Source organism: Triturus cristatus, chromosome 1_1 (genome assembly GCF_964204655.1).
Source record: "Triturus cristatus chromosome 1_1, aTriCri1.1, whole genome shotgun sequence".
In the NCBI taxonomy this organism is placed as follows: domain Eukaryota; kingdom Metazoa; phylum Chordata; class Amphibia; order Caudata; family Salamandridae; genus Triturus; species Triturus cristatus.
The window spans coordinates 29,064,537-29,077,642 of record NC_140579.1 but is presented as its reverse complement, the minus strand read 5'-3'; the positions used below and the strand labels follow the sequence as shown (position 1 = coordinate 29,077,642).

Genomic DNA, 13,106 nt, shown 5'->3' with positions numbered 1-13,106 from the left:
TCCCCAGGCAGCTAGATACGACCTTATATTGACATTCTGTGCATGGCTGTGCATCTTCATCCATTTTGGCTTTGCCTTGTGACTTTCATAACTTACTCTATTCCTAGGCGTGAATGAAATGGATTATAGGCTGTTGCCCAGCAGAGAGACCCAGCTCCAGTGGCTCAAACACTACCTGAAGTCCTACAAGAAACTACGAAAGGACACCAGTGGGGTGACTGAAAAAGAAGTGGAAGATCTCTACATGCAAGTCAATAACTTTACTTTGGTAAGCTCTATTTCTCTAGCACAGTTCATTTGGTATGTAGGCCTTGAATGTGGCCATGAGGAGAACTCAGGGTTCTCCATATCTGGTGCGCTAGAATTCATTATTGCCCCATCTGGCCTGTAAGTAATATGATTTTCTATTTCTGTGCGGCTATTGGTCTGATGCTGGTGTTGGCAGGAGTTGACATGAGGCATTCGGGGCCCAACTGGCAAAGGTGTAGTGAAGTTACGACGGCGTAGTCTTCGTATTCGTGGTGGAATCTCTGTACTTGTGGTGAAATCTCTGCGCTCGGGGCAATTCTCAGCACAGCACGCACTCTGCAGTGCGCCATGCAGAGATTCCGCCCAGAGTGCAGAGATTCTGCCACAGATGTGGAGGCCCTTGTTATGTCATGTTATGTTACGGAGATTTTTATAGCTCAACTAATCACTTGAGGGGTATTCAGGCGCTGGAGCAGGTGTGAAGGTAGTCTGCAGGGTATTAGTTAAAGAGCAAGGTCTTCAGCTTCTTATGCAATTCTGGAAGCGTGGAGGAGGCCCATAGGCACGCAGGGAGGTCATTCCATGTTTTGACTGCGAAGTATGAGAAGGCTAGCCCTCCTGTTCTGCCTCTGCAGATGCGGGGTGTGTGTGTGAGAGAGAGAGAGAGAGACAGAGTGAAGGTGTCTGGTGAAAGTGAAGGGAGAAGTTGAGATGTGCTAGTCTAATGTTATGCAGTGCCATGTATGCATGTATGAAGAGTTTGAATTCGCAGTGTTTGTGTATCAGCAGCCAGTGAAGATCTCTGTAATGAGGCATGATGTGGGTGTGGCCAGGGAAGGTCCAGGACGAGTCTTGCAGAGGCATTCAGGATAGTCTGAAGACGGCGGAGAAGGTGGTTGGGTGTCCTGGCATAGAGTGCATTAGCGTAGTCAAGTCTGTTGATGATTAGGGCTTGAGTGACGGTACATCTGGTGTTCTTGGGAATTCATCTGAAGATTTTCTTGAGAATGCGTAGCATGTGGAGAGGAGAGGAGTTGGCCTAACGGCTAGGGCGTTTGACCTCGAATCTGGGAAACTGGCTTCGAGTCTCGGCAATAACGCTGAACATCCTGTGATTCTGGGCAAATCACTTAATCTCCCCCTGCCTAACAAAAATGAATGTGTCCTAATGTAACGCAACTGGTGCTATGTAAAGCGCCTATATAAAGCGTTCTGATACCCGATTCGGGTCAAGTTTGCTCTATATAAAACTATAATAAAAAAAAAAAGTGGTATCAGGAGAAGCTAAATGTGTTCACCTGAGAGGCTATGTTGAGTTTATCATCTAATATAGTCCCCAGTTTGCATGTATGGGTGGTGGGTGATGGAGTGGGGCCGAGCTCAGATGGTCACCAGTTGGAGTCTCAGGGAGAGATTTTGTTCCCGAAGATCAGCACTTCTATCTTATCCTTGTTGAGTTTGAAGCAGTTGGTCCTCATCCATTCTGCTACGTGGATCATGCATTCGGTGAAGTTGGATCTGGTCGTGGGGAATTTGTCTGACATAGAGACAAAGGGTTGTGTGCCATCGGCATAGGAGATGTTGGAGAAGCCATGCGATCTGATGATGTCTGCGAGTGGTGTCATGTAAATGTTCATTAGGGTGTGGCTGAAGGATGATCCTTGCGGGACTCTGCAGATCAGGTCCTTGGACTCCAATGTATAGGTGGGGAGTCTGACTCACTGATTTCTCTTTGTGGAGAAGGGGCCTATCCATTCAAGATCTGGGCCTTGGATGCCTGTGTCATGTAATCTTTTGAAGAGTTTGGAGTGTGACACAGTGTTGAATGCTGCCAAAAGGTACAACTGTCCAATATAACATGAAAGGTAGTGATGGTTTTATAGTATTGCACATCAGTCATAAACAGTAGATTGGTCCAATTTGGCAGTACAATCCCATAGTATTGGTGCCACTCAAGGTAACCGAATAGAGACACCCCACTACCACAGATGTCACAACACAAGAGTTCCTAATAGCTCCCGTGTGACGCCTAAAAAAACCACTGTACCTCGGCACTCTCCAAATAACTTATAGTTGTCATATAGTGTTACACAATTACAATGAAATATCTGTGATGACTGCTCACAGGAAACCAATCCATACAATTAGATTGCTGTACAATGTCATTTAATGTCAAGCTTGACCTTTCATACAAGAATGTGTAACCAATAGCCAGGGTGTAGTCCAAAACACAAGCACATATTTCTTGACATGAGTTCTATTGTTATTAGTAAGTACACGGAGGTCAAGATCATGCGGCCTCACTGTTGGCGATGATGGAAAAACAGCCGACATGTGTTTCGTTACAAGGTAACTTCTTCAAGGCTTTGCGTATGGAAGATGAAACATCCAAGGAGAATTGGAAGCTAGTGTCCGATTTTTATGGAAACGGAAGATAAAGACGACCCTTTAAAAGGTTAATTTGAATCTCAGGCCATTCGTCTAGAGTGACTCCCAAACCAGAGTCATAGTCTGGAGGGAATCGTTTAGTAATGTGTATCTCCATTAGAAACGTGAAGCACCTGTAGAAAGTCCCCACGATTAGGAGAATTCCCCAAGGGCAAAAATCGTTAGTGGCCAGTGTGTCTCCTAGCGTAGATGCGTACTCTATCTTATTAATATATAAATCTCCTGCTTCGATTAGGCTGAAAAAAAGGTTGCAGTAGTATACATCTAGTGAACTTGCGTGTGAAGAAATCAAAGGCTATAGTATGCCTCCCTGGAAACAGCATAAGCGCTGTATTTCGGCGTTGTGTCCTCAGTGATGTAGAAAGAGGTACAACTGTATGAGGGTGGCAGTTTCTCCAAGGTTTAGGAGGGTGCGAATCTTATACCTGTGATGGCAATAAGTGCTGTCTCGGTGCTTTTCTTGCTGCGGAATCCAGATTGGGAGTGGTTGAGAAGATTGAGGACTGCCAGGTGGTTGGTGAGTTGCTGGCTCATTGCTTTCTCTGTCACCTTTGCTGGATACGGTATTAGGGAGATAGGTCTGATGTTTGGTTCGTTGGGGTCAGATGATGGATTTTTTTTTACGAGGGCTGTGACTGCAGCATGCTTCCACTCCTCTGGGAAAGTTGCAGACGCAATGGAGGAGTTGATGATGTAGGTGAGGCATTTGCTGATCATGGGTGCTCCTAGATGATAGTTATGGTATGGATATGGGTCTGTGAGAGTCCCAGAGTGGACAGGCTTCATGATCGAGGTGGTGTCTCCCTCAGAGAGTGTTCTCCAGTTGGTTAGGTCGGTGTGCAGTATTCTGATGATGTCCTCTGGGTTTGGCTGCTTTTCAAAGTTATTGTAAATCGTCTCAATTTTGTTGTTGAGGTAATTTGAAAGGTTGTCACAGCGTTCCTGTGAGTGGGTGATGAATTCCTTGATAATGGCATTTATCTCTTTGCGCTGTTGGATCTGGCCTCAATCCTATCCATGAGGGTGTTTCTTCTGGTAGCTCTCAGGAGGTTGTGGTAGTACCTGACAGCAGCCTTGTAGGTTGATCTAGCACTGGTGTAATGGTTGGTTCTTCGCTTCTAGCTGTTTGCAGAATCTTTTGGAGTCCGGTGTTCTTCCATCTATCAAGAGACCCGGTTGTTGGTGCTGCGATGTTTGGGAGTTTTGATGGATGCAGGAGCTTGGGGGCAGTTGTAGATCCATTGTTTGAAGTTGGAGATGTCCTTGTGTTGAACTTGGCCCTTTTTTCAGGTTTTTCCTCCTATTTTTTCCTGACCTGTGTTTGTTGGTTTTAGGACTCTGGGCACTTTACCACTGATAATCAGTGCTAAAGTGCATATGCTTGCTGTGTAAATTGTGAACATGATTGGTTATCCAGGATTGGCATATTTTCATTTACTGGTCAGTCCCTAGTAAAGTGCACTGGGTGTGCCGGGGCTGGTAAATCGAATACTACTAGTGGGCCTGCAGCACTGATTGTGCCACCCACTTGAGTAGCCCTGAAAAGATGTCTCAGGCCTGCCACTGCAATATCTGTGTGCAGTTTGCTAACTGCCATGTCAACTTGACAAGTGCACCCACTTGCCAGGCCCTAACCTTCCCTTTTCTTACATATAGGACACCCCTATGGTAGGCCCAAGGTACCCCCCCTGGGCAGGGTGCACTGTATGTGAAAGGTAGGACATGTACTGATATGTGTATCATGTCCTGATAGTGAAATACTGCCAATTTTGTTTTTCACTATTGAAAGGCTATCTTGCCCCATAGGACAGAATGGAGAATGCTTTGTAACATTTTACAAGCATATCTTCCCATAGGGATAAGATCGAAAAATAAAGTTTAAGCTTACTGAACTCAGAATTTAATAACACATCTTTTACTGAAGATTGTTTTTAAATTGTGTCTTTGCAAATGCCACTTTTAGAACGTAGGCATTTTCTTGTTTAACCATTCTGTGTGCCTCTGACTATTTGTGTATTGACTGTCTGGTTTTTTAGTGACAGGGGCTGCGGAGGTGCATTATCTCAGACAGCCACTGAGGGAGGGGGGGGGGGGGGTTGATGTGTGTCCTGCCTTTCCTGAATGAGTCAGGGCTGGGAAGAATAGACCTGGGCTGCATTCAGAGTAGAGGGAGGAGTTTTCACTAGCACCTGAATAGGCCCGGTCAGCATGTAAAGTGGTGGGAGTAGATTTCCGTTGTACCTGAAGCGGGCCTGTCCTATTTTGACAAAGGTACCTACCTCTGACAAAGGTACCTACCTCTGCCAACTAGAGACCCCAATTTCTAACACCTTGGCTAGGTTGGGTTGTTGGCGGTGTCGGATTGACTACCTTCGAGAGTGTACAGCAAGTCTAATTCCTTTATTCTGCCCCAGTTCTGGCTTGGTCGGCTGGTGTCGACGAGAGCTTTAGCTTAAGTTGTGAAAATATTGGAAAGGATAATGTAGTAGTCGGTCCATGTGATGGGCGAAACAGAGAGATAGCTAATGTAGTTGCCAGAGCCAAAGATCATCTCTAAAGTGTGTCCTGCATTGTAGGATGGGTCTGTGTCGAGCTGGGAAAGTCTTATATTGTGTACACTCTCAAGGAGATTAGTGGAGCTGTGCTCATAGGGGACTGCCAGGTGGAAGATGAAGTCATAGAGAAGAAGAAAATCCTTGAAATTGAAGGCAAGGTGGGCGCGATGAAGTCTTAGGTGAGGTTGCTGAAGTTGCCTCGTGGACCAGGTGATCTGTAGGTTACGGTGCCCTTTACGGTGGTGTTGTTGATTGCTTGCAGGTGGAAGTGCAGGTGTTCCATGAAAGGGGTGTCGGGTCAGTGGTGGTTGTGCATGTATGGGTGTCTTTGTAGATAATGGCGAGACCTCCGCCAGGTTTATGATGACAATCCTAACGTGCAGTTTTTTTATCATGCTGGAATGGCCACAGCAATGTCAGGAGCTCATTTGCGGCTCATCCAGGCCTCTGTTAGTAACAGGAGGTCTGGTGTGCACTTGTTGAGGAGGTGCCAAATTTCAATGCAGTGTTTTTTGATAGAGATGGTGTTTGGGAGAATGCATTTGGGTGTGTGCTGAAGGTCAGGTGTGGTGATGGGTGAGACTGTTAGCTGGTGACATGGGAGTCTGAGTGAGGGGGGGGGAGTGGTACCATGTTGCTGCAGGTGTATTAACAGTGCAAGCAAGAGAAAGGTCCTACCATGCTGTGAAGTGTGGGACGGCAACAGTGGGTAGAGGGGCGTCCGGGGTTGAGTGCATGGAGGGTTGCTGCAGAGTAGTAACGCTGGATAATCCAACCAGGGGTTATGGCCCCCAGCACGGTCCAGACACTGATAGGTGCAGTTGGGCTGGCCTTTGGTGCGCCTTCGGTGCCCTAGTACTGCACCACTTGCAACAGTCAGGCAACCACTTCCATTAAGTAGGTTCTTGGAAAGGTGAGGAGTGCAGGGGCAGTGGGTGGTGTTAAGGGGAAGAAGACACAGGAAGAAGACACGAGAGGAAGATAAGTTAGAGCAGGTAAGTAGCGGGGGAGGCAGGAGAAGGAAAAGCAGGGGATGGGTTGTGGGGCAGGGGGAGCCGTAATTGGCCCGGAAAGGGGGGCTGTGTTTCTATATTATCCGATGTGCAAAGGGTTAACTGCTGTTGGGCAAAGCTTCAAGCAAACATCTGTGCAAAAGAGAACAATGGACACCTTACTCACATGAAACCAGGGTAAGTATTATATAAACAGAAACAATGGTCCCTGTGAACAATGTAATTAATAGCAATGGAAATATGCACAATGGCAACAGGAAAGGGTTACGTAGATGTCCAAAAGAGATGAAAAGACCATATACCACACGATATTTGTAAATTAAACAGGTATTTACTGTTGAATTTACAAATATCGTGTGGTACCACCTATCTTTAACTGAGTTCTACTTCTGTGATTACAGTGTGTTTGTAAAGCATTTCGATACTTGAAACACAAACACGTTTTTATATTACACAAATATAAAGATTACGAGAATGAATACCATGGATTCATCTGGGTTCTAAAGGCAAAACGAACTTACAAATAATGGTAAACTTGGCACAGCCATCTAAATAGCCAACATTAACCAGAGATGTGGCACATGGAGTGGGCCACTGGATAACTGTGCGTCCCGCAAATGGAAAAGTGCCAGGGTCACACCTGAAATGAAGTGACATCTTTATTATTTGTAACCAATTAGACATTAGGGTCATAATATTTAGGCAGTCTGTAAAGTTGTTGGAATCATGAATCGGTGTTAGTAAACTTCTTCAAACCGTGTACCTCTTTATGCTGTTTTTATCTTTGTTGTTAAAGAAATACACTTTTTTTCAATTTTGAAGCGACTTTATCATATATTCATTAAATAGTGCGGAAGTTCATCCTTGGGTGTGTGTAGCTGTTCACCAATGGCAAGTGAAGTAACAGTAGATGTTTTCAACACAAAATGAGAAAAGTTGCACTAAGAATCAAAATTTAATTGTGTCATTTGAGTAATGAATGTTCATTGGGAAGGTTTTTCATCCAAAAGTCTCATATATCAATCATGCCATCAAATTCTGTCCATCATCAAGCAAGGAGTCCAAGGAGCGACCCTTGACCCTTTTTAGGCAGGTCGCTCCCCACGCCGCACAGAACCACCTGTGTGCCCGTGCCCTTAGCCCAGCTGTCGCTGACGGAGTTCTAGGTTCTCCTCCACCCGCAGGCTACCACCTGCGCCTCAATCCTGGTGGCCAGTGGTAGGCCAAAGGTTTGCTCTTGCTCGTGTTCTCTGTAATTTGCTTTATTTGTTTTATTTTCTTATTCCTCCTTCCCTCTTGTGCCATTACTGTGCCCTTCTGCCTTTTTTGTCCTTTTTGCCTTCGAGTTTTCTGTAATTTCCTTTATTTGTTTTATTGTCTTATTTTGTTATTTCTCCTTCCCTCTTGTGCCATTACTGTGTCCTTATGCCTTTTTTTGCCCTTTTTGCCTTCTGTACCCCTCGCCGTTCCTCACTCCAATTTTCACGCCGTCACATTTTCCCGCCGCTGCGTCCCGTGCGGCCCCGCCCCCCGCTCTCCCATTCGTCCACTCCCACCACCCAGCTGCTCCTCACTCCCACCTCCCCTTCTTATGGCGCCCGCTGCATGGTGAGGAGAGCGACCCTTGACCCTCTTTAGGCAGGTCGCTCCCCGCTCCGCACAGCACCACCTGTGTGCCCGTGCCCTTAGCCCAGCTGTCGCTGACGGAGTTCGAGGCCCTCCTCCACCCGCAGGCTACCACCTGCGCCTCAACCCTGGTGGCCAGTGGTAGGCCAAAGGTTTGCTCTTGCTCGTGTTCTCTGAAATTTGCTTTATTTGTTTTATTGTCTTATTTTGTTATTTCTCCTTCCCTCTTGTGCCATTACTGTGCCCTTCTGCCTTTTTTGCCCTTTTTGCCTTCGTGTTCTCTGTAATTTGCTTTATTTGTTTTATTGTCTTATTTTGTTATTTCTCCTTCCCTCTTGTGCCATTACGGTGCCCTTCTGCCTTTTTTGCCCTTTTTGCCTTTGTGTTCTCTGTAATTTGCTTTATTTGTTTTATTGTCTTATTTTGTTATTTCTCCTTCCCTCTTGTGCCATTACTGTGCCCTTCTGCCTTCTTTTGCCCTTTTTGCCTTCTGTACCCCTCGCCGTTCCTCACTCCTGTTTTCCCGCCGTCCCGTTTTCCCACCGCTGCGTCCCCTGTGGCCCCGCCCCCCGCTCTCCCATTCCTCCGCACCCACCTACCAGCTGCTCCTCCCTCCCACCTCCCCTTCTTATGGCGGCCGCTGTGCGGCCGTGCCTAAGGCAAGCCCATCTGCGCCCGTAAGGGGCCGGGACTGCGCCCAGTGCCAGAACCCCTGGCCCCACAAATACCAGGACATCCTACGCCGCTACGACGCCAACACCCTCCACACACTCAACACCAGACAACCGCAAACCTGCTTCCTGGCCGCCCCAAAGTGCACCGAAGGACCCTTCTTGTGTTGGAACTGCAGCTTCACCAGCCTCTGAGCCTCCAACCCACCCACCAGGACAGGACGCAACCACCTCAGATGCATACTACTGAACACCCGCTCCGCATGCAAACACGCCGTCGAACTCTGGGACCTGCTCGACACATCCTCCCCGGATTTAGCCTTCCTGAGACCTGGATGAACGACTTCTCGGCACCCGACATCGCCATAGCCATACCGGACGGCTACAAGATCACCCGCAGAGACCGCACCAACGTAGGAGGTGGACTCGCCATCATAGACAAGACCACCCTCAAGGTCTCGACCAACGGGACGTGTACTCTGATACAGCTCCCGCACTCGGGAGGATTCACCGAGCTGTAATGAAGGTGGGATCTATCACCAGGCGTTAAGAATATTTTGGTGGATATCGTGTTGAAATACATTGACCAGCCGGGTTGGAATAAGAACCGGCAGAGAGGATTCGGAACATAGAATTTACAGCCATACAGCCCTGAAGAAGTTGTGGGGTCTTTACCGTTTGACGAAACACGTGTTGGCTGGGCGTGCTTTGGATTAAAGACAAATCAAGACAAACACAAGAACTTTTACTCTTTATTGATACAAATATTTTCTACCTGATGTTACTTAACTTGTAAATTGAGCGTGTGCAGAGGATAAGAATCAATTGCTGTATTGCCCCTAGTGACCAAATATTTGAGGGTATAGGGTGTTTTCCCTCACCTTGTTGCACCGCAGAATTCATATCATCACAGACTATTGCAAACTCGATAGGCGCCATTTCTCCTGATTAAAAGACACCCCTTATGGTTGAACCTTAAAAATGAAGATTATACCTTTGGTTAATTATCTCATCAGTATGCTTCACATGACGCTGTCAGAAGACTTTTTAAGAAAGATAGCTCATGCTTTTAATAACTTTCTCTGGCAAGGGAAGAAACTGATAATCTCACTTAAAAAACTCAGATTGGCCAAAGATAGAGGGGGAGTAGGCCTCCCTATTTTCAGAAACTACTAAACAGCCTATCTCTGTAAACAGGGCACCAACTGGCTTGTTAATAGCTCAGAATACCAACCGCTTTGGGTAGCAATTGAAAACTCACTCATAAACAATATACCCATCCCACCAATCTTAACAATGCACACCTACCAACTCCCACACTCTAAGTACATCATAGAAAATACCAAAAAACTCTTATTCAATTCAACTATTGATCTCAGGTCAAAATAGGTAACTCTAACATGGCATCCATATGGCATAACTCCAAATTCAAAGTTGATGGCCAATTGACATACTGACAAGAATTGTCTGACAAGGGCATCAATCTAATCAGTGACATTTACAAAGGCAATCTAGCGCTGCTCTTTTCTTCCCGACAAATGTGGTACACTCTAGATAATCTGGATTTTTATAAATTCCTGAAACCGAAAGAGCAGATTACAAAACACCTATTAATGCATGTTAACCCCTTCCTACCCGCTCTGATTGGACAGATACTTAAAGTCAGTCATTTTGTTTCTAGAATACATAAACTTCTTCTTCCAAACCTCATTGGGGTCCACACCCCTAACAAACTAAGATGGAAAAAGGAGCTGAACTCCAGCAACATTCATTTATGATCATCAACAGAGCACACTGGACCCCCTCCAGACTCCATAAGGTTAATCTTAGTCAAAACCGGAAGTGCTGGAATTGCAACCTTCAGGAGGGAAATCTGGCTCGTAAGTTTTTTGACTGCCCCATCCTGCAAACCCTTGGACAAGTTTTTCGAGTGCACAAAGCACACCTTCAACATTGAACCCACCAAAGAATTCTCTTATGTAATCCTGGGCTGCCTGGATCCTAAACTAAAGAATGAAAATGAGCGATGTCTGTTGGACCCGAAACTCACACTGGCCTGCAAGCTGGTTCTTGACCATTGGAAACATTCTGGTGTCATCTCGCGCCGGATGCGGCGGGAGCGGCTCACCTTTCAGAGGCGTCGATAACATCTCACTACAGCGCTCGCCATGGCGCCCGGCTCTCAGACTGGCTCACCTGATGCCACCCCCCTCAGTGTGAGCCTCCTTTACCTCAGCACCGCACATGATAGGGTGCGCTCCTCCTGCCATTATAACCGCTCTATCAGGACTCCACCCCGTTATGGGGCCTCTCCATTGGCGTGAGTCTTCCCTGACATCTATTTCATTGGCTTCTTACCTCTCAGATCTAAGTGCTGACAGCTGTTTCACCTGTGTACTCATAGCAGATAAATATGCCGTCCGATATCCCGCTCGATTTTAATATTCAATACACAAATGTGTTTTATTTTGTAGTGATATGCCTAAATGCTAATCTCTGAACAACTATCTACGAAACCAACAGATGATAGAACTGTTGTTGATGTAGAAATGTGCACTTTCTCTTCTGTAACTCCTATATACTGGTGCAAATGGTATATTGCACCTCTTTTGATTAACTTATTTCAGCCAATATCTTTACGTTTGTTACTCTTTCTGCAAAATGCAATAAAAACTATTTGAACAAAAGAAAAAATATGTATTTCTATATATATATATAGGTTGTCACAGCAAACGTAAACCCTGCTCTACAGCAGGTAAACCGCAAGCCATCTCGACATGAAGCACATCAAAGATGCCATATCCGGGAGCATATGCCACCCATGCCATGCATCTGTCTCCCACCCCCTCAGTACAGGTACAGCGGGGGTAGACGCTGATGCGGCTCAGTGCGATGCAATTTCCCTAGCAGAGCCTGTCTCTCCTCCCAAGTTAGCGCCTACCTTCCCTATGTATATCCAAGCGCAGCTGCCACGTGACACATTGTCGTCCTAACTTGCACAGACTCCGCGTGCTTCATATGGATGCACAATAAACATGGGCGTCCGTTGAATTTTTTTCGGGGAGGGGCATCATTCTACCGTCATTCCCTTGACATCCTCTCGCAAAATAATTGTTGCATTAGCCGCTTTGATATGAGTGGAAGGGGATCAGAAATTGACTAACTGAGCGCTTTTTCAGACGTGGCTCAATATGTTTCCACGAATCCAGAATTACAATCCTTTCCTTGCTTCTGTGGTTCGAGGCAGGGTTTCAAAAGGCGAAATGTTTCGCTTTTTTCCAGTCCAGGCTTCTTCCCAGTATTAAAAAAAAACATAAAGCAGGTCCAGTGGTTTATGTTATCCACTTGCTAATTATGCAAGGGAGTTAGTCAAATATTGACTTATTTTTGCAAGCAATTATTAAAGAAAGTCAATATTTGATTTCTCTGTGGCTCTCATGCCGAAGGAGTTCTTTGATACGCCGAAATGAATAGGATAGCACGAGGGCTCCCCAGAACAGCCCCACACTCTCTTATGTGTGTGGGCTTCTCTCTTTCTCTCTCTTTGTAAACAAATATTAATTTGCACAGCTTGAAATGTTATTAAAGGGCAAATGAAAAATAGAGGTGGGGGGTGTAACCGCCCCTTTGCCTCTCCTGCAGACGTCCATGATTGTAAAGGTAGTGTCACAAGTACAAGGTTTGCCTGAATCGTGTGAGTAAGCTCTGCACTGACTAAAACCAATCCTTGTTATAGCGCCCCCTGCAGGATGTGGGAGGCACCGCAGATGCCATTGTGGTGTTTCGATGGGTAGGTGGAATCTCTGGCAACCCCAAACAGAACATGCTGGCTTAGCCTAGGCCAGGGAAGGTCTTGGAGATGGGGATTGCACCTCAGACGCCTGTTGCCAGGGTGGGATTGCAGTTAGACCCGGGAAGTCCCAAAAAGTGGCCCACATTCACGAATTGTGCGCTTTCATGAAACATCAATTGGTTAGTCTCATTGGACTCATTTTTCGAGAAATGCTTGGTAACCTAAGCGTTTTAAAGCTTATAGAATCAGTAAGATTGGTGAAAACGAGAAGCACAGCCTTTTGGCCAGGTGGGTGAGGTGAAATAAAACGACCCAAGGGCCACAACACCTGATCTGGCTAGGGTTACCACCTGGCCTTTTTTTTATTTTATTTTTTGAAAGTTTTTTTACACTAATGTGAGCTATATTTTAATATTCTGGCCAGTGCAAAAATTAAGAAAATCACCGAAAGTCTGTATTTTTTCCTCTAATCAGTCAGTAAGGTGAAAGCACTTTAAAATTAGTTCTAAAGCTGCTTTACTCATCCGTGACGAATAGCTAAACTGAACAAAGACAGAAAAGCCATGTTAAAACAGAATATGGATATTTTTATATAAATTGTGCTCTCTAAATATCATGCTCTGGCCCTTGCAAAATGTTATAACATGAATAAATTGCATTTTTTTCTAATTGCTTTTTTATACTATTACATAGGGTGAACTCGGCGCTAGGGCATTAGAGCGACTTACATGAGCACCAGTTACACTACACA

The 13,106-nt window shown here is 45.7% G+C and overlaps 1 protein-coding gene across 4 annotated transcripts in view; it reads left to right on the top strand.

Moving 5' to 3' along the window:
• Window positions 1–13,106, top strand: part of LOC146869226 (ethanolamine kinase 1-like) — a 165,548-nt gene that overhangs the window by 111,039 nt on the left and 41,403 nt on the right. For 3 of the 4 annotated variants that reach the window (XM_085644843.1, XM_085644999.1, XM_085645091.1), the window contains one exon: window positions 108–268. In XM_085644843.1, the coding sequence (XP_085500969.1) occupies window positions 108–268 (161 nt within the window). Of the gene's footprint in view, window positions 1–107; window positions 392–884; window positions 1,518–13,106 lie in introns of those variants that run through there. The other variant, XM_085644918.1, reaches the window with a different exon arrangement.